Below are 27,052 nucleotides of genomic sequence, written 5' to 3'. Positions count from 1 at the left end.
CTCCACTTCCTACTTCACAAGAGAGAACAAAAACCCACAGCTCATTTCACAAGGCTGGGATTCAGCTGTGGTTGACAGGTCTCTCTACAAGCTTCTAAGAGGGATTACTGTCCCCAGGTTAGATATAGAGGGCAGATAAGGAACCCATAAATCAGAAAAGGGAAGCCCCGTGTGATTATGGCTGGCACAGGGCTCTTCTGAGCAGAACTGTCCGCCTTGCGAGGAATTCCAGAAGAGGGCTTTGAATGCACTGTCAGGCCTAAGCTGGGAGCCTACAGGAAGGAAAAGCAAGCTACAGTGATCCACCTACTGACCCTCAAAAGCAATCTCAGACCCCTACCGCAAAGGCGGCCAGTCCAGCACGCAGCATCATCCAAGGCACTCGGTGCAGCTCTCGGCAGCCTCTGAACATGATTTCTGTAATCCTTCCATACCTGTGGCCCTCCTACAGTCTTAGTCAGTGTGTCAGAGCAGTCAGTGCTCAAGGAGTAAGGCATCCTGCCCTTGTTCTGAGCACAGAGAAGCAGTCGGCACAAGCAGATGGAGTTCCTGGTCTCAGCTGAGCGTTAGGGGAGTGACAATCAATGAGCAAATAGATATTAATGTCAGGGAGAAGTGGGTGACAAATAGGGAAGGAAGCAGGGCAGAGGGTCAAGGGAGACGTGTGTGCTCGAGGTTGGGATGATGGTAAGTGAGGGAGTAGATACCAGAAGACAATGAAGGAGGAAGGCAGACCAGGCTTGGTAGAAGCGGAATGGTGAGGAAGTGGTCACTGTAGAAAAAGGCTCTAAGATAAAATATGCCTCAAAAGGATGAGAAAAAGTAAGAGGGAGTGACCGAGGGGAATACAAACTGGCAGGATTTTAAGAGGTGGAAGGCAGGGGGAGGTCACTTGGGTCTGGGACAGGGTTCCTAAAAGGCACGGGTAAAAGGAGGAGCCCTGAGATTTCTCAAAAAAAAAAAAAAATGAAAGAAATCCCTGGAAGCTGGACAAAAACAACAGATTTCCCCTTCTCGGGTCCCTAGTTTATTTTTCTGAGCTGTGTAAACAATATGGTCACTTCCTCCTTCTTCTCTTACTTCCTCCTCTCCAAACCTGCCCCTGACCTTGTCCCAAGCTTTCTTGCCTGCTTGTGCCTGAGACACTGGCTGTCTCTCCATAGCAAGCAGAAGACAAGGCCAACAAGGGGACGAGGGAACAGGAGGAAAGACACCCCTGGGAAAGGCAGGCGGCAGCATGAGGGACGACGTCACGGGGCCTCTGACCGCTATTCATTTCAGTCGCATGTGTCTCCATCAATAACCGTCTGCCAGTGACCAGGAGGGAAGAGGAGGGAGAGGAGGGAGGAGGGGCGATGTGGGCCTGGTCCAGGGGAGGGAGGACGGCATGGAGACTTCTTGGCAGGAGGGTAGAGCTGCACTGGAACTGGAGCCTCTGTTTCCTTTTCCGTTTCTCTTTTGCCTCCAGACGCATGTTTCGGCCATCTCTCCAGGCAGTAAAGACTGGGGAGCAGGGTCTATTTCAGTATCAGAAGGGGAAGAACAGAGGTTACTAGATACAAATCTGATGGGCGTAAGGTACTGGAGAGGACATTGTGGGGACTCTGTGCATCAAGTGGCCACAATGACTAGATGTTCTAATGACTAGGACTGAGGTGTGTAGCCAACTGGAAGGCCTCGGGAGAAAAGAGCCTGACTCTAGCACAGCGTGGACATTGAAGAAGTAAATGGCCTTCGAAGGGCCAGAAGGTATCTAGGGAGAAAAGGATGTAGCCCGTGGAGGGACTGGAACAGGCAGGAGCTGTGTCACCAGTCTCATCCAAAGGACTGGATTGGGAGCAGAGAAAGTGGAGAGAGACATAGCCTGAGCTGACGGTCAGAGAAGATGGGGTGAGAAGTAGAGGGAGCAGGGGAGGCCAGAGAAGACCTTGCCCGTAAAGGTCTACATGGCTGGGCTTTTCCCTAGGGCAGGGTCATGGATGACTTTACAAACAAGAGTGTTTTAGCCGTAGTAGGCCTTTGCAGTTTTTCCTTGGCTCCCAGCTGGTTTTGCAGGAGAGCCAAGCCACATTGAGTCACACCTGCAGACAGCCGAAGGGGCCCCTGAAGCTGCTCAGTAGAGTTAACGCTCAAAACCAGTATGTCGCCAAATATTCTATTCCTGTGTCTTGGTGCCTGCAGACAGGTGTTAAGACCTCCAGTCTGCACGGAACTCTCCAGAGTCCCCGACATACAGTACAGTGGAGTTGTTACAATGGCTTGGGGGTGGGGGTGGACAGGACGTTGGAGAGCATGCTCAGCTCTCTTAACAGGAGAAGATGCAAGCAGAGTGGTGTGAGACAGAGCTGTCCTCAAGCCGTAAGAGGCAGAACAACGGTAGGCCTCAGTGGGGTTGATAGCCCAAAAAACCTTTAGACGGGGAGGTGTGTCAAGACCCTCACCACAAATTTGACAGCAGGAATCGGGGCAGAGAACACAAAGAACATGTGACAGCCGTGTTCGTTTGATTACAACTGATCTGAGGGTGGGCTCTCCTTTACAGATTCGGCCTTTATTTGGAAGGTCCTTGACTCTTGGACTGCTGAGGGGCTCAGAGCAAGGAAGGAGGCACCGGCAGTAACAGCTAAAGAAACAGGGAGCTAAAGGGGAAAACTGCCCCTCCTGGGAGGTGTAGGGGGCTAGAGTTGAAACTGATTAAAAACAACACTGACAAGGAGTGAGGAGAAGGCAGAGACGCCTGAAGCATTAGGGCGCAAGGACAGAGAGAGACCCGCGGGCAGAGAGGGGGGGCGTGGGGAGGACTCCGAGGAGGAAGCAAAATAGGAAAAGCTACGAGAGAGGAAGGAGAGGCAGACAGACGGAAAACCGAGGGACAGGGAAGCTCCAAAGAGAGCGCCCAGGAGAGCGAGGTGGGGAGAGCAATGACGAACAGGAGGGCGGGAGAGTGGGGCGGGCGGCAGGGCGCGGCGGCGGGCCGGGCCTGGCTGGGGGCGCCCCCACTGACCCTTGTCGCCGCTTGCTTTCCTCGCAGGCTGCGCTTTCCTCACCTACTGCGAGCGTGAGTCAGCGCTGAAGGCCCAGAGCGCGCTACACGAGCAGAAGACCCTCCCCGGGGTAAGTGGCCCCGGCGGCGATATAGCCGGCCGCGTGCCGACAGGGGGCGACTTCGGGAGGTCGGGCCACGACGCGCGGGGCGGGGACAGCAGGGACCCCACGGACCGGGCTGTCTCCCGCTGAGCCCATGAGCTCGAGGTGCGGGAGAGGGTAGTGGGGGGGGGGGGGTGCTGTGCAAGGGCCGCTGGCACAGAGCTGGGACGCGTCCGCCGCCTCGGCTCCCGGCCGTCCAGACCCGACGGGGGACGAACTTGGCTGTGGCCAGGAGCCCAGACGGGGTTAACGTGCGCACGGCCCGGGGCGGGGCGCCCCATGTCCTGGGCCTGGAGCCGCGCACACCGGGCGATGCTCCGCTCGCTCCCGAGAGCATCCGGCTGGGCCCCGCTGGGGTCCAGCACCCACAGCTCCCGAGCCCCGAGCCGCTGTGGGAGGGGCGCATCCCCGGCGCCGCGAGTGAGATCACCGTGGTTTATTTAAGGAGCCAGCCCTCGTCTTTGATAAAGTATAGCGCTTGGCCCTGGTTTATAGCTTCTGTGAGGGGGAGAAGGGAATTATTTATGGTCCCCCTAACTGGGTGTGATATCAGCCGTGGCTATTATCGAGGCTAGTTCATCACCATAAAATAAGAAGTGTCCCTCGGGTCAAGGGTCTGTGCGGTCTCTCCTGTGGGTTCAGAGAGATTGGTTTGGGGGGTTAGGAAATATACAGCCGCTGGGCATCTAAAGATAAATGGAAAGAGGTGTGTTTGTGGGCATAGTTTAAAGAATAAGCAAATATACAGGTTTTTTTTTCGCGTATACAGTGGGCGCTGCTGGGAAGCACGTGTGTTTTCGATGTATGCACGCCAATGCTTAGACACGCGTGTTTACATTCTTACCAAGCAAACCGTATGTAAACACACGTTTCCATTTCTGCCCCCACAGCAGGAAAGGTTAACCAGGTAAACGAGAGCAAATGGCACACCCCAGGGTGAAGCAACTCCCCTCCTCTACCTTCTTAACCCCCTTGCTTCAGAGGTCTTTCATTAAGGCTATGGGTAGAGAATGAGGAATTACACAGTCCCTTCCTTCCATGATGACAGTCTTTGTATTGTATTTTGGTATTTGTGATTGCAAAGCGCGGGGCTGAGTCATCTTAATAGCACAGCCGCGGATGCAAATGTATGGAAATGGAGGCGCGCACAGATTTTGTGTGGAGCGGGGCTTTGGCAGGGTGGCCGGTCCCAGTTGGTTTTTTAGTGGCGCGACTACATGCACATATATTATAGTAATACTTTCTGGGTGCCCTCTGTAGGATGGCAGAAATGTGCTCCACGTTGTGCGTGACGCATAAAGCCATATTGTAAGACAGCCAAAGGTTTCTCGGGAAGGTTTGCGCTGATTAATAAAGTGTTTATGGCACTTTGTTTAGGGGAAGATTGTGATAGATATTTGAGAACCACCCAAATGGAATAGAAAATATCAAGTTGTTATTGGAGGCCCTCCATCAGCTTGAGAGAAATTGCTGGAGAGTTTCATAATGGCTAAAAGTCAGAATCAAATGGGGAAACAAAAAGAGAGAAGGTGGGAGGATGGTTTGGATTTTCAAAAAAGGAAAAGAGACTGTGGATTGTTCCAGACCTAACCTTAACTCGTGGTTGTTTATTTTACATATAATAGAATAGCTAAATGATGGAGTGTATTAGTTCTTTAATAATTTATAGAAATACTTTGATGTTGCAGTAATTACATTAAAGGTCACATATCAAAGGTAATTTGGTTGAGCAGCTGTGATGGTTTCTCAGAAGCAATCAATATCACTGTCCGTGGTGCTGATTTCACCAAGGGGCCTGCCAGATTAAAGAAGGCTTATTACCAGGCAGAAAGGCCCAGGGGAAATCAGGAGCACGGTGGAGCGAGGCGCCAGTCCCCCTTCCACCGATAATTAACACCATTCTCCATAATCTGCGCTAATCCCTCATACTGGGAGATCCAGTGGCATTTTTCTGAAATCACAAAGACAAGTTGGGCAAGAGGCGAGAAGAACCATGAATGTATGTTGGCAGAGATGGGGTGGAAATAAATGTCTCTGGTGGGGCTCAGATACAGCTCAGAGTTCCCTGTGCCACCCAGAACACCGACCTTTCTTCAAAGGCTTCCTGAGGAGACTCGCCCTCACAAGCCTGCTCGCACAATTCTCTGGGCCGGCAGAACTCGCAGGGGGAGACACGGAGAGAAAGATAAGAGTTGCAGCTACAGGTTCTGAGGGCACATTGTCCCCACGCAAACTCGCATGCAGACAAATGGAAAACAAAATGACCGAGTAAAATTATGCTTTAAAGTGGAGTCATTTTGATCCCAAAAGCAGAACTGCCATTATTATTGTGAGCTGGTTCTCTCCTTGGAGATCAGAGGAAGTGTGCCGCCAGCAAACGCAGGGAGAGGCCCAAGCAAAATGCTCTTCAACCAAATCATACATCTTCCTGCCAGCTGAGGCTGTGCTTACAGATGCCTCTTTGGTTGGAAGTGGGACACAAAAGAAACCTCTTCTTGTCTGGGGAGGCCATAGTAGGGGTCCCAGTGAGCACCCTCCGCCTCTGACTGAGGAGAATGAAACTGAAATGGGAATCTGGAAAACTGGTAACCTCAACAATTTAGGCACTTTTCCAGGCTTCAAAATTCATTAAATCAACCCATTGAAATCACCTGTCTACTTTCTTACTGAGGAAGGAAAGGAGGGAAAGCTGGTCCAGAAAACACACTCTGCTTCCCAGTGACTTGCAGAGCTGGTATCACCTTGCAGTAAGAAAAAAGCAATCTGTTGTTGTGCACAAAGACACGTGACACACGTGCGCACACCACTGAGGCTAACAACACCAGCACAGCAACTGCAGCTAGAGTACAAGCACTCCTCACCTGCATCCAGGAGGACAGGGGGACAAACATTCCTCGTGGAATAAGTAGGATTGTAGGGAGCAGGTCCCCCAAGGGCTGTTCTTCTGAATCAGAGGCCAACTTCCTTGGAAATCAGCCTAATTGAAGCTGCTTGGAGGGCTGATGGAGTCATTGCCTGGACCAGTGTCACAAATGGATTATTATTCTTGAATGTGGCATGGTTTCAGTAAAGTGAGATTACTAGACCATGAAGCCTCACCAGGGTCCTTGGGAATATGGCCTTTTGCCAGAAAGTTAGCATGATGTATTTTTTAAGACCTCTCTCTCTCTCTCTCACTCTCTCTTCCCTCTGTCTGTCTCTGTCTGTCTCTCTTCACTCTTTCCTAATAGACCAGTCCCTTCTATCATTCGTCTTTACAGGGTGCAGTCACATAATGTGACTTCTCAACCCATCAGCAAGCATTTTCCAATATATCGCCTTCTCTCTTGGAGTTGCCCATCAAACTGGGGACAGAAGCCACACACACAAATATAACCAACCATGGAAGACAATAGACATTGCAATAAAATGGCCAGTGTAGTCACCTGCTTAGCATTCACAACGAATACTTGATAAGCACTGTACTAAATGATAGGCTTGATGCTACTTGTCACATCCCTTGCCTCAGTCTCTTTAAGACCACCCTGTGAGGAAGACACCATGATTTTGATCACACAATGGATAAATAGCTCTTGTTCAGTCACTGCCACTCAAATTCCTCACTTGTGTTTGTGCTGTCAGTTGCTTTAGAACTCTCAAGGGGACAAAGATGGCACTGGGGGTTGGATTTCCTTCAGGACATGAGCCAGTAAGAAGAGAGTTGGGAGTCAGATGACTATGCTAGAATAGCAAGGAACAGCCTTGCACTATGCATGCACATCAAGGCAGGAGCCTGACCAAAAGGCCCACCTGAAAGAGAGGTGTTCATGCCTCACACCAGGGCTGAGAGCTCTCCAGAGTCTGGGGAGTGCACAGGAGGCCCAGTGTAAGAACTGTGTGCCTTAAAACACAGCCCCACTGCTGAGTTCCAGATGCTCCAGCCTTTGGAACTTTGCAGAGGATTGTCTTCCAGGGACAGCCCATCTGCTTTCAAAGTTGGAAATATGGGACCTAGGAAACAAAGCTCTGGCTAAGGAAATACAGACAATGTGATGAGAGGTGGCCAGAATTACTCCTTCAGTAGCAGAAAAGTTCTTGGCCAGAACTGGAAGAAGTGGGGTGCTGGTTTCAGTTAGCAGGAGGCCTGGAGGCAGTGAGGAGGAAGCTGGTGTGGAGGGGAACTGGCATGCTGGAAGGGAGCTGTTTCTTCTTGGTAAATATCGAAGCGCCAATCTGCTACTTAAGATGGGCTTCTGTACCCTTAGTGGGCAACCAACATGCGCTGCTTCTTTTTAACCACCCCTGAAGTCACACAGGAGACATACAATGTCTCTGCCAACTCTGGTGCTTGCAATGCAGGAACTGTCATTTCCAAGGCAAATCAGGGTGACCTTCTGAGAGCGTGTTAAGAAAGATAGTAAGATAAAAAATTTACCAAACATAAAATTCGAGTTGAAGCCCTAACATTACTGTCCCTTCTAGCATCTCCCTTTCACTTCCCTCTTTCTCAAGTTTGTTTTCTTTCTTTGCTCACTTCTGTTCTGGTCTGTTTTCTCCTGCTCTCCACTCTGGCTATTTCCTTTTTCCTTTCATTTCCACCTTCCTCTTTTTTCTGCCCTCTCACTGTCTTTCCTCCCTCCTCTCCTTACCCCTTTCCCCTGTTGCTTAGCCCACTTTGGCACCTAGAGTAGGCTCTCGTGGGTCCTTTGTCAGCGTTGAAGGGGCTTCCCCAAAGAGGCCCATCCCCCTTTCAAACTGCCCTGCCACTGAAGGATCCATCTAATTTTATGTACAACTGTAAAGTTGAAGGATAAGTAGAAAGGATAGAGGCAAGAAAGATGAATAAATTATAAAGGGCAAATGATGACAAGCCAGGGGTCCCCAGAGACAGTGATATGATAACAGAAACTAGAGACAAATTTATAAAGGGTGTAGTTAGCATGTTCAGAGGCTGTGAATTCTCCGGGGTAGTTTTACAACTCCTAGTGATAGACATAATCAAAGTGTTTCAGTTTAGAGATGTGATATATTTCTACTTGTCGGTCTTGCAGGAAGTGTCGGATTTGTCTCTGTGTAGTGAATCTGGGTCTTGTCACGACCTGTGTCTTCTCTCCCAGTCTCTGCCACCTTCTGTGTCTCTATTTGAGATAGTAGTGTCACAGGCAGACCCACACACTCCTCCTGCTCTCCTTCTGGCTGAGTGCGTTAGTTTAGGAACGATAATGACAAAATACCACCAACTGGAGGCTTCAGACACAAAAACATCTTGGTTCTTGACTCACAAAACAAGGTTTGTAAGGTTTGTCTCCACTGAGGGCTTAAGAACAGTGTCTCACACTCTACTCTTCTAGCTTCTAGACGTCTAGGGACCCACTTGTCTACAGGTGCCCTTATTGGTGCCTTAAGTTATAGTCCCCAGTCCTCTATCTCTGCACCCATGTGCTTCTCTTCGAAAAACATTAGTCACACTGGGTCATAGTCCATCCCAAGGACCTCAGCTTGGTCCTCTGTAAATATCCTATCTCTAACACATCCTCATTCACACAGATAAGACTTCATTCTTTTGGGCACAAAGTACAGTTTAATCTGTAACTTTGAACAACATACTACCTTTAACTATTCCATGGCAGAAGAAAAAGATCTTCCATGGTGCCTGAACCATGGGGATCCCATAAGGCCTTTCTCTGTGATTTCCACCTAACCTCATACTTCGTACTTCTGTGAGGAAAATAGGTGGTATATCTTTTTCTTTCCCATAGTCCCCAAAGAGGAATTGTCTATATTTCCTTTAGGTAGTGGTCCTCACCTGTACAATTTAGTACCCAAAGAACCTGGGCAAGTCTGTAGATGTTCCTAGCATCTATGATGAGTAACTAGGGATAAACCTAAAATCCTGAAATACACATAGCTGCCTCCCCAATAATGATCTGTTTCCCCAAATGTCATTTGTGTTTAGGAAGAGAAACTATCTCAAGGCCAACAGTGGTGTAGAAGGCAGGAAACACAGCAGACTCAGAGACTGAGAATTTCCTCTTAGTGGCTGGTTCTCATTCATTTTGAGGACAAATCCAAGGGTCCTGATGGTAGAAGGAGTTGGAGGTTATGTTAAAGAGCATTCATTAAAAGGATATGAACATCCAGAGCATCCAAGTCTGCCTCCCTCCTCTGGGCACAAAACTGGCCATGCCCACTTCATGCTGTAGCCTGCAGGGCAGACTCGGCCCAAGACCTGCCAGTTTGTTTGGGTACCATTTCCAGTCCTGCTCTCCCCCCTGACTCACATGGAACCAATGATCTGAGTGACATGAGATGAAGGTTTGCTCATGACCGAGATGGAATAAGAACCCAGGCCTTCTAAGCTTAACCACTTGTGAGGGTCCCACCTCCCTCCTTCGGAAGACTCTCTTCCCCCCAGCAGGAAGCCTGTATGCCAGGCTTATGTGCAGCCCAGTATCCCTTTGCTATGTGGCACCACCCTGAGCCCACTATGCAGAAGGCAATACCAAGGTGAAGAGAATGCTGAGGCCTCAAGAGAAGAGTCAAAGGGATTTTTTCCCAGAGACAGAAATAAGGGTTACACCTACAGCCCACACAACTTGCCTGTCTTTCACTCAGCCCACATTGCCAGCCCGAGGTTCCACTGCTCCCATTGCAGAAACAGCCTAAGTCCTCTCTGCCTCATGGTTTTCCTCATGCACCTCCTTCCTACACAGGACACTTTCTTCTTCTTTTCCCTATCATCATTGGCCTTAAAAGTCCACACACTTATCATTTAAATGACTGTAGACTATGGGACACCCACAACCAGAAAGCAACAGTTCCTGTTACCCTGGGTCTGACTTCAGGAAGGCCTGTGAGTAAATGGTTGCCGTCTAGGGACCTAGGTGTAGGTAGAGCTGCCAAAACAATCCATGTGACTGCAGCTTAGCCCAGACCCTCCCCGGAGTCATCTTCTAGGTTGTTTACCTCCAGAATCCCTCCTAATTCTGACATCCTTCATATTTCTAAGAACAATAGAGCCAAAATTCCCCACATCGCTTAACAAGACAGAATAAAGGGCCAGTGGGAAACTCTACTCTCTCGTTTGACTCACGTGGAATCAGTGATCTGCATGACACAAACTGAGAATTTTCTCCAGACAGAGATGGAACAAGAATCCAAACCTCCAAGGCTTAGCCATGTGGGAGGTCTCCAACCTCTCCCTTTGGAAGACTTTTTCTCATGCCTGAAAAGGAAGCTAATATATCGAGTTTATGTGCAGCCCAAAATCCCCCTCGCTAGTGGGATCACATCTTCTGCCACCATTGATGACAAGCATAATAAAGCAAGGGTCAGATATGTCCCTCTCTGATGTACTCACCCTGAGCCAAGACATCAAACCCACCCTTCACTCTGCTCAGTCTGAGGGTTCACAGAGGCAATTTGCAATTTGCCACAGATCTGGCTGATTGTGGTAGAGTACAACTTGTCCTGTGTTCAGAACAGAAGAAAATTAACACAGTAGATTGCTGAAGATGTTTATAATGTGGTATTAATGACAGGTGTCTGGGCATTCCAGAAAGATAAATCAAGCTGTCCCAAGGAATTCTAGTCCCAGTGGTGACCACTCAATTCCAGGCCTTTGCCCTGCTGGTACCTTCTTCATTGGATAACCAGTGTTATCCTTGTGAGCTAAAACTCTCATCTCCTTTACCCAGAAGATCTTCTGTTACCCAAAAGATCCAGCCAGTGGCCCAGTCCTCCTCTGAGTTCCTCAGACCCCCGAAGCTCTTGCTCATGTCATCTTCTTGCTCCATCTCCTTTTCTGGACACTTTCCACTCCCCCTCACAGCCTAAGTCTGACATGAGTTCCTCTCTTCAGACTCTGCCCAAGGAAGATTTGCAATCCCCAGAGTCACCAGCACTGCTGTTTAGTCCCAGAGTCTTCTGTTAACATTGAGAGTCAGTCACCAGTGCTTGCCTTGCTTAGTTCCAAGGAAAGCATGGGGGTAAGTTAAAGGCAACTTCTCTTTCCACTGAGTGTCTCTGCTGACCAGGACACCTCAGAAGGGCACACAGACTGATCCATCCTCACAAGTCCACTGCCCATATCATGGACAGCCCCCCCCAGAGGGTTCCTAGCTTAGTTTTCCCTGTTTGGTAGGTTTGGAAAGAAAACTAATCTGGCTTTGTGGTGGTGGGTGCATGAGGTGCATAAGGAAGGTGTGTTGGCCCCAGTAATCGCAACCGGTGAGGATGTGAGTGTGGAGGTGTGTGATGTGAGGTGTGTGTGTCCTCAGGAGAAGGAGCCTGAGGTTGGGTTGCCACAGGGGCTGTGCCTATGTGAGTCATGGTGAGACTATTAAAGGGTTTCTCGACCTTTCCTCAGAAAAGAAGCCTGAAACACAAGATTTCTGTGTGAGCTACTGCTTCTGGAGGGATGTGCCTTAGGACTGGACGAGTTCCTTTTAGAAAGCATGTGTGTGGGTGAGCAAAGGACCAGATGCCTCTGTGTTTTGGACCAGTGGGGTTCCGGAACTATGGGCTGCCTTGAACCATCAAAGATGAGCAACCCCAGGTGGTGATGGCAAAAAGTGGTATTGTTCTTTATCAAAGTCCTCATGAAAATAGTTGTAGCAGAAAAAAAAAAGTCTGCTGTTTAATGGGATAAGGTCTTTCTTGGTCCCCCAAGTCTATTATGGTGTAAAAGCACAATAGGATCAAACACACTTGGTATGCCCTCAGGAAACCACCAGGGGGTGCCAGAAAGGTAGCATTCTCTTCTGGTTGCCAAGTAGGCACAAGGCAAGAGTTTGACCCAAAGCCTTGTACCTAATTCTATGTCCAGAAGAGAAAAGGCAAAACAATGCCAACACTTGATTTCACCCTTAAAACACCAACAGCTGTGGAGAAAATGTCATCCTTCTGGATGACTTGGGTCTGAGCTTTTTACTTTCTATAATGAAGTCACGTGTATGAGCCCTTTATATGCCAAGAATTGCTATAAATAACTCAAGTGTAATTGTTAATGACAAAACACTGATGTGAGCATAGATGACCTTCGGGGGCCTTTGCTGCAGTGAAACCCTGTGATTCCTAACTCGAGTATATTTTAAATATAGAATAATAAAAATACAAAATGGTTAGAACATGCAGCTTGAACTATTTGACCTGTTTGTTTTCAGACAAGAATAATGGTAGTGAGCCATAATGACCAGAAATTGTCCAAGGAGGAGGAAAGCAGAATTTTGCTGGATGTGTAAGGCAGGAGAATTGGGATGGTGGAATGTTAGTTAGATTTCTACCCTTATAAAGAGAAAAGTTTGTTTGAGCTATGTGGGATGCTCTAGCCCGTTGCCAACTGTCTTACAGCAAAGCAACCCATCATAAAGAAACAGAACCACATATATCAGCACCAGAGAGGAACAAAAAGGAGGAAGTGATCTAAACACAATCCCTTAAAGGGAATATCTTCCAGTGCTACCTTGGGGACCTTTGGAAATTCAACATTGAAGCCATAGCATTTACCAAATTAAATAAGTAAATAAAAGCTTTGGGGATGGGAATCTAAACTTTCCTACTACTTGGGATGTTTGGAGAATGAAGGACCTTTCTCACACTCATATTCTTCAGAACCTCCAGCCCCTTACAGACTGTGAGCACTCATCAACTTCAGATGAACAAACCTCCCAAAATCCTATACACACTGTGGCTCCAAGCTCAGAATAAGCTCAGAATCCCCCACACACACACTTCTCTTCCCCTGGAAAAATTCTGCCACCCCACCTGACTGACTGCCAGAATCCCCCATAGGTCAGAACCTCACTTCAAACTCCTGGTTTCCTTGGTGGAGCACTCCCAGAACATTGTCACCACTACAGGTCTACTGTTGTTTGACTCTCCCAGACTAATTATGGACATCAGACCACAAGACCACTGGACTAACATTGCTAGGGCTTTATTAGAGTCAAGGAGGTAAAATCTCGAGTTGCAACTTCACACCTTATGACTTATGTCTCTCAAACTGTACCATTTGCATTTGAACAGGATCCCTACAGAATAACTAAACATGAAGAAGTTTGACAGTCGCAAGCATGACCTGACATTCTAGAGGTTGTTGTCACTGTCTGAACAACCCCAAAAGCAGATTGTAAAAAGCATTTGAAAGCAAGTGGAGCTTTCTCAAATGGGCTTCAGACAGTGACCCCAGGAAACAAGTCCAAATAGTGAGAAACTGTAAAAGGGAAGAGAAGAAATCAAATGAAAGGCATGCTGACAGGCAGGCCGACATTCACCACGAGAGGTACTCAGCCCACCAAAAGATTGAGAAACAATGTCAGATATATTCCCTAAAATCCTCCCACCCAGGGACCAGTATACACATCAATGCCCACAATATTTGACTGAGGATGTGTCCATGAATTGTTAAGTCCCCAGCTCTTCTGCCTTGCCAGTGGGGTGGCAAACTGATACCCTTGTCCAGACAAGTCTCTTAAGCCAGAAGTGCAAGTGCTGGCAGCTGGGAGTTAACCCACCATTACTGAGGTGGGGATGGCAAAGTTTTAAGGACAGGGTTCCATCTGCTTCTGCTGTCTGAAGCCTTGCAGAATGCTCTCAAATGGGAGAGCTGGTATGGAGCCCTGCCTTCGAGCCATGGTGAGAGTCACCATTCACAGAAAACTCAGTATGACCCATGTGCTCTGCAAATACCCTCTCATGTAAAGAAATTTCACACTGTTCCTAAAATCTGAGTGCTGGCAGTGCTGTTGTTAATTTGAGAAGAAGGAGAAGGGGCTTGCCCAAGGTTCCGTGGCCAGGACCCCAGCACCATGGGCTGCACAAAGCCAAGGACCACAGAGGTATCCACAACACAGACTCTGGCGTTGGTTCATCCGCATAACAATGTCAGGGTCAGTTTCTTCCCTTGTAGTTAGAAAGAGGCTTTCCTTGCTTCATGCATCAAACATTCAGCTGAGAAGGGCAGGGTCTGCTGCCTCAGTCCCTTATCAGGAATGTGAAAGCTTCCCTGAGGTTCCCTGCTCAGCAGACATCTATGTATGCCTCAATAACCAGAGTCATGTCACAGAGCCATGGTAATAAGTGCTTCTGTTTGTGAAGAAAAGAGAGCTGTGTACTATGAGGAGGGACCAGTAGACTTTGCCCCCGGACGGGTAGAGATGGGCAGAAGTTACAGAAGAGCAAGCTGGGTGAAGCAATACTGCAGCCCCAACCACAAGCTCCATGAGCCATCAGTTCAGAGCATCACTGGATAGCTTCAGCCCAGACGGACTGAGGTGAGCCAGGAAGGTTGCTCGGCTCTGCCCTCTGCTCCTTAAAACCCCTCTCGAGTCATGTACAAAACCAACCAGGCCATGGGCTAATATCAGTCAGCACCATGGACAAGACCCACTCGTTTGCCTTCCGGAATCTGTCAGCACCATGGACAAGATCCACTCTTTCCCTCCCAGGCGTCGGTCAGCACCATGGACAAGACCCTCTGGCGTCTGTCAGCACCACGGACAAAGATCCACCGGGGTCACCCTATGAAGTCAATCAGCTACATGAACAGAAACTCTAAAGCCAGTCAGCACAACACAGAAGGGCCATTTAACCGCCCCTTCAGGTGACCCGACTGACCCAGAAGTGAGACAGGTCACAGCTCTGTCTGATCCGAGATCCAAGGATTCCCCTGACTTTTACTATGTTCCCATTGCCAGCTCTCCGAAGCCCCTTTATAAGAGAACACTCAGGTCCTGACAGTCAACAAAATCCCTGATACTGGATGGGTTCTGGGCCCACATTCACACAATCTGGCTTCCAATCCCAGCTCCCTTCTGAGCTGTGTGACCTGGGGCTAGTCATCTCACTTCTCAAAACCAGTGGTATGTTTGAACAAGGACTGCCTATTGAATTATGACATAGTGTATATAAATCCCTGAGCACCTGTTAACAGTAGGGGAGGTTCCCACTGTCCTGTTGCTATTCTGTCTCCTTCCCCAATATTACCTGTCCCACCACTGTCCCTATTTCCCTGGATGACAGATAACTTTAGATGCATAGCTACAAACATCCAGCCACACAACCCAGCCCAGGACTGGTCACCCGGGAAACCATCACTCCCCACCCATAGAATGGCAGTAGTGACAAAAGCACCCATGGAGGTGGCTGCACCAATCCCTGCTGAGGCCAGGATATATTTGCAGAACGCATTTTTAGATCATTCTATTTGTGCAGCAGGAGAGTGATCCTTGTGTGAGAAAGACACTTCTGTCTCTACCTCCCATTCATTCACTGACTTTTCACCATCAGCGGAGTGAAGGGAGCCCAGGGAACTACAAACCCTAAGCCCACAGGAACAGACGCAGGAGCATTCCCAGTCCCCTGTGTGGTTGGAATGGTCCAGCAGGCCCTTCAAGACAGGGAGACAGAGAATCTGAGATGAATATGCATTCAGCCTCTCCCGGCAGCCCTGACAGCTGGCACCCGACAGCTGGAACTGCTCAGGGCCTGCGAGAAGGTTTTTAATTCAATTCAGTAAGTGTTTCCTGAGCACCCACCAGGAGCTTGGCCCTACACTGGGTGCTGTTTGGCAGATGGAAGCAGGAGAGGGCAAGGACCCCCACCTCCCATTGGGGCTTCCCTTCTGCGGAAGAGGAAAGGTGTACATGCCAAGCAATTAGAGGACAATGGATTGAGACTTGGGCTGCAATTCAGAGTCCGCATGGATCAGGAGTGCTGAGAGGAAGTGACTATTCATTGAGTCTCCTCAGCAAGTCACTGTGCAGGGAACAGTGGCACAGCCTTTGAGAGATGGGGGGGCTTGCAGGTGGACAAGAGAATCTGGAGGTAGCATACCCAAGAGGTGACAGAGTGAACAAAAGTAATAAGGAAGGAGAAGTAGTTGTAGCGAGAAATTTACTCAGAAAGGAGTTGGGGGAGGGGCTTTATAATTTGGGATTGAACTGCCAGCCAGTGAGAAACGTGGTCCCTTTTCCTTGGGTGCTTGGATACTGCAGAGGCATCCAGAGTAAGAAAGAAACTACCTCACCATTGAGCAGCCTGTGCAGATGGAGACCAGGGAAAACCTAATGGAGGAGGGGCACAGAAATGGGAGCAGGGCACTGGGTGGCTTTCCTTAGTCTCCCTTTCCACTGATAGACTCAGTAGGCAGAACTGGCCTTCCTGGGGCATCTAGGGCTTGTGCTGAGTATCTGCCTAGCAGAGATGCCTCCCTTGATTCTCTGAAAATTTTGCTGGTGGGAGATAGAAAGGAAATTTAGTTCTCTCTGGGCCTCTGGAGCTGCTGAATAATGCTGCCCTCCTTTGATTACGTGGAAGACAGTGCCCACCTGCAGGAGAAACTCTGTATGACAGGACAAGCCACACAGAACTGGCCAGGGTCCTGGCGATCTCACCATTATACATGGAGTTTTTTGGCACTCTAGTTTGTATAAAAAGAGAGAAAAAAAGATGCTCATACACAGAGGTGCAGAGGATAGCCTGGACTCCTACACTGTGATTCTTCCGTGTGCTCACCTTGGTGCTCCTGCCTTAGAAACCCTGGATGCCCTGCCCATTATATGATCAACCCACCAGAAAACCTCGATGCGTCCTCTTAGGCCAGTAAATCTCAATGTGTGACTAAAATGCTTCCCTGCCATTATTTCTTTCCTAAGAATCATGGAAGCTCTGAAAAATTAGACTTGGAAGGGACCTTAGCACCATCCACTTGCCTCCATTTTGAAACCAGCTATGGCAGTCCAGACACAGTTGGGCGCAGCTCCGCAGAGTTGCCTAATCTTGGTTTCCTCTGTAGTAAAGCCTTTATTCATGATTGACAGATTAAGGGACCCCACTATAATTCACGAGATGGGGAGGACACAGGCTCCATTAGCGTCCATATTAAGGGGCGTGCTCAGCTCAGTTTTATTACTTTGGAGTAAAGACTCCATCAGTGTTTCCAAGTTAACGTCCTGCCAAGCCTGCTTTAGTGAACAGATACAAAGTCATAGTGTCAATAGCACAGCAATGCCATGACACAATACACAATACTAGTACAGTACTTGCAAGCACTGTTCTCAGCTGGGCATGATGAAGGCAGGCCTCTGCAATTTCAGCTACTTCAGGAAGCTGAGACAGGAAGATCAGAAATTCAAAGCCTGCCTGGGATATTAGGCGGCTTAGTGAGACCCTATCTCAAAATAAATAAAAACTAAAATCAAATACAAAAATTCTGGAGATGTGGCTTCATAATAGAGTGTTTGCTTAGTGTGTGTGTGAAGCTCAGGGTTAATCTCCAATACCCACAGCAAGCAAGCAAGCAAACAAAAAAACCCCACTAATTTATTTATTTATTTATTTATTTATTTATTAAAGATTTCTGCCTCCTCCCTGCCACCGCCTCCCATTTCCCTCACCCACACACTGAGACAATGGAGATGTTCTATCGGAAACCCACTAAGGCCAGCTGGCCTGGGTCTTAAAAAGCATGGGATAAAACCGGACTTGCTGAACATAGCGGACAATGAGGACTACTGAGAACTCAAGAACAATGGCAATGGGTTTTTGATCCTACTGCACGTACTGGCTTTGTGGGAGCCTAGGCAGTTTGGATGCTCACCTTACTAGACCTGGAAGGAAGTGGGTGGTCCTTGGACTTCCCGCAGGTCAGGGAACCCTGATTGCTCTTAAAACCCCACTAATTTCTTAGACATATTTTGACAAATGGTCATCTTGTCTTTACTCACATGGTGACCAGCGTTTTGTGTCCTGGAGCTGGGAATGTAGCTCAATTAGTAGAGTGCCTATGTAGCGTGCACAGGTTCTGTATTTGATCCCCAGAATAACACTGGTGTGGTGTTGCCCACCTGTACTCTCGGCACTAAGGAGGTGGAAGCAGGATAATCTGGGATTCAGGGTCATCCTCAGCTACATAGTGAGTCCAAAGCCAGCCTGAGCTACATGAGACCCCTTCTCAAATAGAGGTGTGTATGTGAGTCTGTGTCTGTGTGTGTATCTGTGCATATGGACTTTAAAAAGATCAATTTCATCTAAATTCCAAATTATCCTCAACCTTGTCTTAGTGAGTGCTAAATTTATAGACTTCAAACAACTCCTTAGTATTTAGAATCTGTCAAACACAAAGAACTCAAGGTTTCCAAACCCAAGAGATCACAACCTCTTCAGAAAGCTGTCCCTGGTAAGTATGAGTCCCATGTTCTAATGTACACTGTCCTGGGAGTCTAAGGGCTCTGACTACAGATTTCCCTGGATCCACTCCCTACTCTCAGACTCCATAGGTCATTGCTGTTGTTGTGAGCTCTAGCCCTCTTCTAACTGGGTGTCTCTGAAACTTTTAGGTCACAAGGAAAATATGTTCAATCCATGATGGGTCATTCCATGATGGCAAACCTGCCTGCCACCTATTTAAGTCCCACTTTCTCCTTCCCCCAAGTTTTGGGACAACAGTATGTGCTATCTTCCTCTCTTTTTAGTAAGTGATTTATCTGGGGAAACTTCATATTTTCTTTTAGGATAAACTGAGCTAATGTGATGTGCTTGTTTTAATTTGCAAGGTTAACTGATCTAATTATCACCGGCATTTAGTTAAATCCTGTGCCTGGGCCGGCTGCAGGTGTGGGCTTTGAGTCCCGCCAACAAGAAATCTCTAAAAACAAGCTAATCTAATGCCGTGGCTCTGCTGGTATGAGAGCTTCCCTGATAATTTATTTATTTATTTATTTATTTATTTATTTATTTATTTATTTAATAATAATGTATGAATTTATTAACAGCCAGAGATAAATAGAGGGTGTATTTATATTAAAGTACCCTACAAGAAACTACTAGCTGACTCCTGGGCCTCCTTCACAGAGGGCACACCTTTCCAGCTCCATACCTGTGGATATGGAAGGAAAACAGGAAGATATCCCTTCTATAACAGTGCCCAGGAGGTGAGCTGGTCCAGAGTGGGTTGCAGATCAGGAGTTTCGAGTTGAGCTCAGGCTCCAAAGGAACCAGAAGTGTGGCTTCACTTTTTAAAAGCTGGACTCAGTCTTACAAAGCACAGGTTCCTAAGAAGAAAAGTGATGCCCCCCTAGTCTTTGAGCTGGGAAGATGGCCTCTGGAATTGGTGTGTGGCACAGAGTGTTACTCCTCTAGGTCCCATGTCCCAGGAATGTGGTAGCAGAAGTAAACCTGAAGGACATTGAATGATCGATGAATATGATTGACAATTGTAATATGTGGCTAGGTTAGGGTGGTCTAAAAAGAGCCTTGGAAGGCAGGTAGGAGGAAGCAGGCAACACACCATATACACACCACAAGGAATTTTTGGCTTTATGAACCTACCTCTTCCCTAGGACACAAAGAACAGCCTCCAGGCCACCTGGAGCTATAAAACCCCTGCCAGGGAAGCTCAGGGTGCCAACACTGTTCAAGGGACTGCAATGGAATGACACATGGCCAAAATCCTGTTAGGTTGTATTGTTTTAAGTGTGGATCAGATCCAACAAGCAGCTGCACTGGAAATGCATTTCCTATAACCTGAGGCCCAGATGCTGGACGGTCTGAGTCACTCAGTTTCCAACCAGTGTGGAGCTCTCTTCTACCATGTGAATGGCCCTGAATGAAACTGCACTTACAAAGTCACATGTAAAATGTGCATGAACACACAAAGTGTGTGTGCGCGCGCATGTGCATGCATGTGTGCACACAGAGAGACTTGCAAGCACACACAGAGATCATAGTTAGTGTACTCTTGCAAACACAAATGAGTACACACACCAGGGCACATGGCATGTATGAACACAGAGTTACATATACATTGCTGCTGCAGGCACACACACACACAAAACATATGCATGCACATATGCTGTTCCTTGGCCTCCTTAGGAACTGAAAGAGAATGTGACTCTATAGAGACAGGCGAAGATAAACTCTTGATTTCTGATTTCCAAAGCAGTTTGGACAAGGTCCTCTGAAATGTATTAAAATGCTAATCACCGCATCTCTCTGAACCCTGGCAGCTGTGTGACTTGGGGGGTGGGGTGGAAACAGAACGGATTGTGCAGCCTGGAGCTTCTTGGCTCTTTTGTCACGCATTCTCCGTTCTCTACCCCTTGCCTGATCCCCGTGGGCTACACAGGCCTCTTCTGGCTCCAGTCTGCTTGACAATGGCCTTGGCTCTGATGAGCGATAATCCCAAGGGTGTGGGTCCTCAGTGCTAACATCACTGCCTTTCTTCTAGCTCAGCCCAGAGCTCTTTCTAACTAAGGTCCCAGGCTGTATCCAGGAAAGCAGAGCCAAGTTCCTCTGTATCACTGACATGGCCTCCCTACTCCCAATCTACAGACCCCAGATACCTCCTCTCAGACTTTCCACCAGCTACAGGTGATACCTGTGCATTACTTCAGGTAGTCACCTACCCATGCCATGACCTTAGCGCTGACACCAATATCCAAAAACAGCTCCTGCACCTGATGCTTCACTAATAGGCAAGCTCTGCCTTGCTCCATCTGCTTCCTAGCCTGCCATTCCCCAGTAGTTAACATTCCAAGCCCAGCTTAGCATCATCCTCTCCGGGAAGCCTTCCCTTATCTGGAGTGGACTGGATAAGCCACCTTGTTCGCCATGCCCAGAGTATAACCATGTCCCTCCTGCTGACCCTTTGTCTGGATTGTGTGATGTAAGCACTGACCTAGCCAGTTCTCAGAAACTATGGCCAATGGAATATGTGGGAGGATAGATGTGTAGGTGGGGACCTAGATGCCTGAAACAAATTACACTTTTAAGGGAGCCATGAGCAGATACCCTGGTACAGGATCTGGTCAGCCTGTGTGAGCACAGGCCTCACAGAAGGCTGCTTATGCCCACATCCTCCACCCCACCTGATGAGAGCCAGGCTCTCAGCAAAGCACAGTTCCATTTTTCCTCTTAAGCATCAAACTGTCATTTCACTAAACACCATCTGGAGACTCCTGGCTTCGGCTCCTCTTTTCTCCCAAACTCTTATTAATGTGATGGGTGTTTATTCCTTCTTCCTTCTCTCCACTTCCTCCAGAGCATCTCAGCCCTGTGGCCGGCAGACATTCATCTTATCTTCTGGGAGCGCTCCTCTGCTAGGGTGGGAGGCTGTGTCTTGAGCTCCACTCAAAGCAGCTGACAGTGACAATGAAGCCAGAAAAAGAATAGGAGTGAGTATGATGGCTCTCAGAAAACAGTCCCAGGCAGGCTGGGAAGGAGGATGGCAGAGGATGACTGAGGCAGGAGCTTGCATAAGCAGAGCCTATGGTGGCATGTCGCTTACCTTCCTTGCTGCTGTGATAGAATCCTCAACAAAAAGAACAGGAAGAAGGGAGGGAGGGGAGGGGAGGAGAGAAAGGAGAGGGAGGGAAGGAGGAAGGAAGGGAGGGAGGGAGGGAGGGAGGGAGGGAGGGAGGGAGGGAGGGAGAAAGGGTTTACTCTGATTCACAGCTTGATGGTACATCTTGTTATGGTTAGGCAGTCATGGTAGCAGGGGCATGAGGCAGCTGGGTCACGTTAGACCCACAGACAGAATGCAGAGAGAGAAATGCTGGTGTTTGGATTTCCATCTCCTTTTTATTCAGTCTGGAACTATGGTCAATGAGATAATACTGCTCACAATTAGGGTCATTCTTCCCATTTTATATAACCCAATCTAGAAACTCCCTTTTGTCTCATGATGCCCAGAGGTCTGTCTCCATCATGATTGCCATCGAGTGGACAGTCAAGAGTAACAGTCAGTGGCCTTCCACTCTGGTGGGTTGATCTTCCTAAAATTCCAGGACTCTCAGTGGCTCCCTAGTGCTGCCAAATGAACCTGGGCATTCTAACAACAGTACCTGAGCTCATTCTCTCTGTGGCCAGCACAGAGTGCTTTTTTTTTTTTTGTATGTGTGCCCATGCCATGGAGCCCCACTAGCCTCTAAATCATTTCTTGAAATTTATTTATTTGTATTTGTGTCTGCGTGTGTATGTGAATTTATCTGTATGGTCTGCATGCAAGAACCTGTAAAAGCCAGAAAGTGATGTTGGAGCTCTTAGAATTTGAGTTACAAGTGGCTAGGAGCTGCCATGTGGGTGATGAACACCAAACCCTGGGTTCTTTGCAAGAGTAGTAAACATTCTAAACCATCTTACAGTCCCTGGTCTCCGGTTCTTGCTTGTCCTTGAAGGGGTGCTCTATATTTCTCTAAGTTGCCGTCCCTTGCCACCCCACCTGCACTTCCCTTCTTTCTCACAAGTCATGAAACCCCTTCTCTCATGATCTGGTCCATGTCACACTGCATCACAGAATTCACGGGCCTCTCTTGAGGTGCATCAGTCTCTTCTGATGGTGATCACTACTACACTCGACTGAGAACACAGTGGGTTCACAGCCAATGCCTTGTCCTTAAACCAAGTGGATGGTAGCAGTAACCCCAAAGATATGAACCCCAACTCCTTAGAGACTTCCACTTGTCATCAGAGTCTTCCTCCGGTGTCCCCTTAGAGGGCTTCCCATTCTGGTCCTTTCTGGGCTGTGGCCTGCGCTGGCACTCAGAGGCCAGCTCGCTTCCTCTGGTAGAACATTAAACTAATGTGTGTTGTGTCTCATTAGTAGCATTCTGCTTGTGCGGGGCCAGGCAATTTGATGGGTACTTGATCGGGCATTCTGTTTATTTATGGCAGGAAAAGGATTCTTTGTGGAGGACTGGGCAGCACGTTTCTGTCCCTGTGGCACTGAGAACTTCTGGCAATGAAACAATTATGAATTAAGACTAGATAAATAATATACAGTAAGCAATACGGACCGCACGCCTCCACAGAGAGAGCTCCCCTTGGGTAGGCTATAGGAGCAACCACAGCCAAGCCTAGAGACAATGCACAGCCCACTCAGGGGGCCAATGGCAGCACAAACTGGAGACTGGCTCCATGACCTGGCAAGCCTTCACTTTCTTCCCTGTGCCTCAGTCTTAACAGCTGCTCCACATTCACAGGAAATCTGTAGCTCTCTGGTCTTCCTGATTGTCACAAAGCCAGAGGCAGGTGTTCTGCTGAATAGAGAGACCAGGTGGGGCTGTAGAGGTGAAAGATCCCCCAGGAAACATCACAAGTACTTCTAACTCATGACATAACCCTGAAGTACCCAGGAGAGCTGGAGGAGACATGCCGTCCACACTGGGATCATGTGTCCAGTAGGGAACACCAGCACAGAAAGGTGCTACAAGCCCTCCTGAGCAGGTTTGCTGGAATTAGCTGGGAGATTCAGCTGGCATTCAAAATCTGCTGGTCACAGCATAGCCCCCAGCCTTGTGCTACCAAGCAAGAGTAAGCCAAAGCTGAAGGGACTTCTCCCTTTCTCACCTGCAAGGGCTGCTGTGTGACACACTCTTCACCCCAGTCCATGCTAGTAGTTCTGAAACACACAAGCCTGTGGTTCTCAGCAAGTCTATCATAGAAGCACACACACCTCCATGCCCCAAAGAGCAGATCAGCCAGAGCTCCAGGCTCACCTCAGGTGGAGAGTCCTGTGACATCGGATAGATGGGCACAAAGCTCAGATGTCTCTCTTTGCCAAAGTGTGGGTCAAGCCTTCCTTCATGAGCACTCAGGCAGCAGACGGGAAAGGCTCACCTGAGCCCTCTACAACCAAAGGACAGGGGTGGGGACAAGTGGGCTATGCTTGGGTGTGGCTACAAGTGGGAGAATGGAAGGCACAGTAAGTTCTCACCCCCAAATGTGGTACATAGAGCTTTGCCGTACAAGTGTGTATTTCAGCTCACCGCTGCCCTCCCACCTTCCCCCATCCCTTTCTGCTCTTCCTCTTCATCCTCACAGAAACTCATTGTCTCTCTCACCAGACTGTGCACTCGTGCTTTCTGCTTTCCAGAGGTTTATGCATGAAACTAATTATGCACTGCTAATTTGGAAGCTAGCAGCTCTCCTGCTAACGTTCATTTAATTCAGGTTGTTCTGCTGAGTGGCATTTCTGTAAATATGCTAGGGGACTGGGGACCTTTCAGGGAGAGTTACTGGAGAGCAGGGTCAGGAAGAGGGGTCTGGGGGTCTGGGAACCTGTCAGGGAGGGTTATTGGAGAGCAGGGTCAGAAAGAGGGGGCCCGGGAGTCTGAAGGTTGTATGCTTGCTCATGTGGGAGGGCAGAGCAGACGGGGGCGCCCGTCTTAACTGGAGGACTCATTAGTGCTCCTGTATGGGTCTTCTGAGGGGTACAACTATGACTATAAAATGTCTATAAGGTTGAATGGGACACACTGGGAAACTGCCCACAAAGAAAGTGCTTGCTGGGTTGGCAGTACTTGTTGGGCACTGGTGGTTTGCTGTGCAGGACAGGAGTCTGGCACCTCTAAGGGCAACGGGGAAGGGCGCTGGCTAATGTCAGAGGTCTTTGTCCTGGGCATATCTCTCCAGGCAAAGATGTCTGGAACCAAAGTGACCCTAAGTGGCTGGAGTCCTGGAGTCCAAGGAAAGAGCAGGGCAAATAGAGCCTGTGCATCCCTGAAGAGGGCTTCATCTCTGCTTCCTTAGAGGGCTTAAGGAAAGGATTCAGAGTCCCTGGGCCCTAGGGTCCTCTTCTGGAAACTTCAGAGATTCATTACATTCCTTCTTCCAAGTCCATGGGATCTACAGAAGCCTGTGAAGAGAAGGGCACCTGAGTACTTGGTGAGTCCTTGGGCAGCCCCAACAGGGTGCTCCTAATGGCCTGCTAAGGACTTTTCAGCTGGCCACTTCTCATCTGCTGTAGTCAAGTCCAAATTCACAGGCATGTGACCTGTCTATTCCCACAAAACCCCACGTAGTCAGAAAGACTCTTACCTAAATTAATGACCCTCTGTCGCCATCTCAAAGTCCCCGTTATGTTTGAACTTGGGGCTCTGCATTTTTATTTTGCCTCTCAAAATGAGGTCACTGGTCTCACATGGACCCTATTTCATGAAAATATTTTCTAAGGACTTCTGTGGCCTTTTGTATCTCCTGGAAAGGAACTCTCTGAGGACCCTAAGGGGGTCTTCTCCTGTTGTCCCCCCAGGTTACAGGTCGGGCTCCATTGTATGCATTTTCATGTATTAATAATTTGACATTTCCATTTGTTCCTATTCAATAAATTCATCACACCATCTAATTTAGAATCAGACTATCTGCCCTGTACACTATCTTTTTGCTTTCCTCTTGGAGGACCTGGTGAGCGTCTCCCCCACAATCTCACTCCTCTCTCCTAACAAACCTGGGGCCTTAGTGCCTCTCCATTGTAGAAGGATGGATATGAGCCCAGCTGCAGTATTAGCCTTCTGGTGAGGACTATGAACTCTAGTCTCAGGTGGCTGGGAGGCAGCCCAGCTGCCCAATCACAGATCTCAGGCATGTCTGCAGGGAAGGATTAGCAAAGGAGTAAAAGGATGCCTGCAGGGCCTGCAGACAGCAGACCAGCCAGGAAGGCCTCCGAGGGAGCAGCAGTAAGGCTGATGAGAGGAGCTGCAGCATCCACTGCCAGCCATAAGAACCCCAGCTCACCGCCCAAAGGGAAGTCAGACAAGCTGCGCTCCGGGGGCCAGAGCAACCTCAGGAATAATTGAACTGCCTTTCCCCTGCCTGAGACTGGCAGACAAACCAGTGAAGCCTCTCTAGGAGAGGACAGCCAAATATATAAGGGATAGACTGCCTAGGTCCTCTTTTCCCTTCTCTAGGGGTCTTTGGGTACCCATAGTAAGAGAACACCTTTGTCCTGCCCCTTCACCCAATTGCTGTAGACCAACCACTGACTCACCACTGCCACTGTAACCACCCCTATAGGTAACCAGGTGCTTTGGCTTCCCCAATAGCCATAAGCCAGGTTCTAATTCCATTCTGACCAGCGCATACCTGTGGCCTCAGAGCTTATCACTGATCACCCGTTCAAAACTCCACCCTGTTCCCTACAGAATGAACAAAGGTGGTGCTTCCTCTGCAGGCAGGCAGAGGTATAGGAAGGTAACAGCGGCCACTCAGTAAGAAGAAGCTACTGCTGTGTCTTAGCAACCGTGGTCCATTCTTCCATGTAAGCCTCCCTCCTGTACAACTGTGTCGTTCAGATTCCAGTCCTGGCTACCATGATGCAGCCTGTCCTCTCACCAAAATTCAAACATCCTTTGACAAGCAAGCTCGAAACCTGTCTCCCCCAGGGGTGCCTGATAAATCCGGTGAGTTACCCTCCATATCCATGGGTAACCAGTTACTTCCTCACTGGCTCTTGGCTCACAAATACTGTTTTCTTCCCAAGCCCCTCGCTTCCCTGGGCCCCCTGTAGTCAGCCAGGGAATTACTATTGAATGCGATGAACGCAGCATGTACCTTGCACTCTTGACCTTCCACACGTAGAACCTGTCGTTTTACATGGCACACATTGCTGACTACTCACCCCTGTGGGATCTTGCTGTCATTTTCCAGAAGGCCCATTCCGTTCATGCCACAAACCTTGAGAGACCCACCTCCTCCTTCAAATCAGCCCACAGCTGCGTGTGTTTCTGTTAGCGTCCACGACAGGCTGAGAGGCAGGCCTCATGCTGAGCCGTATTGACCAGCCGTCTATGGTAACCAATGCTGAGTAATGGTTCAAATGGTAACCAGCATTAGCAAATAGTTCCTGTGATAATTGCAGCCTAATTTGTGTATGTGCACATGAATTAGCCTGCATCTGTATGCCATTAGCACTCTGAATTATCTCCAGAGCAGCAGAGCTCTCGCCTCAGGCCCGGTGGACAAAGCCAACAGTGAGGTATATCCTGAGCCTTCTCCTAAGAACAAAGGACGGAAAGGGGGGATTTGGAAAATAAAGGCCTTTGCTTCCAGCTCACTCTGTGGACGTGTTCTATAAGTCAAACCTTTGGCTGTTCCAGGGTCTGAAGGCAAAGAATTCTGGGGAAAAAAATCCAGCACTGGTGGCTGTTAG

At 48.6% G+C, this 27,052-nt stretch overlaps 1 protein-coding gene across 39 annotated transcripts in view; it reads left to right on the top strand.

The window, feature by feature from the left end:
- The window catches only part of LOC121441900 (CUGBP Elav-like family member 4), a 278,628-nt gene that overhangs the window by 70,308 nt on the left and 181,268 nt on the right, over nucleotides 1-27,052 (top strand). For 37 of the 39 annotated variants that reach the window (XM_041643278.1, XM_041643284.1, XM_041643283.1 and 34 more), the window contains exon 2: nucleotides 3,032-3,114. In XM_041643278.1, coding sequence (XP_041499212.1) covers nucleotides 3,032-3,114 — 83 coding nt within the window. Of the gene's footprint in view, nucleotides 1-2,332; nucleotides 2,377-2,807; nucleotides 2,910-3,031; nucleotides 3,115-27,052 lie in introns of those variants that run through there. The other 2 variants (XM_041643307.1, XM_041643308.1) reach the window with 2 other exon arrangements.

This window comes from Microtus oregoni, unplaced genomic scaffold, assembly GCF_018167655.1.
Source record: "Microtus oregoni isolate MIOR12 unplaced genomic scaffold, Mior012 000083F_ref0000379, whole genome shotgun sequence".
Lineage (NCBI taxonomy): Eukaryota > Metazoa > Chordata > Mammalia > Rodentia > Cricetidae > Microtus > Microtus oregoni.
The sequence above is the reverse complement of the archived record's forward strand: the minus strand, read 5'-3'. Positions and strand labels throughout refer to the sequence as shown.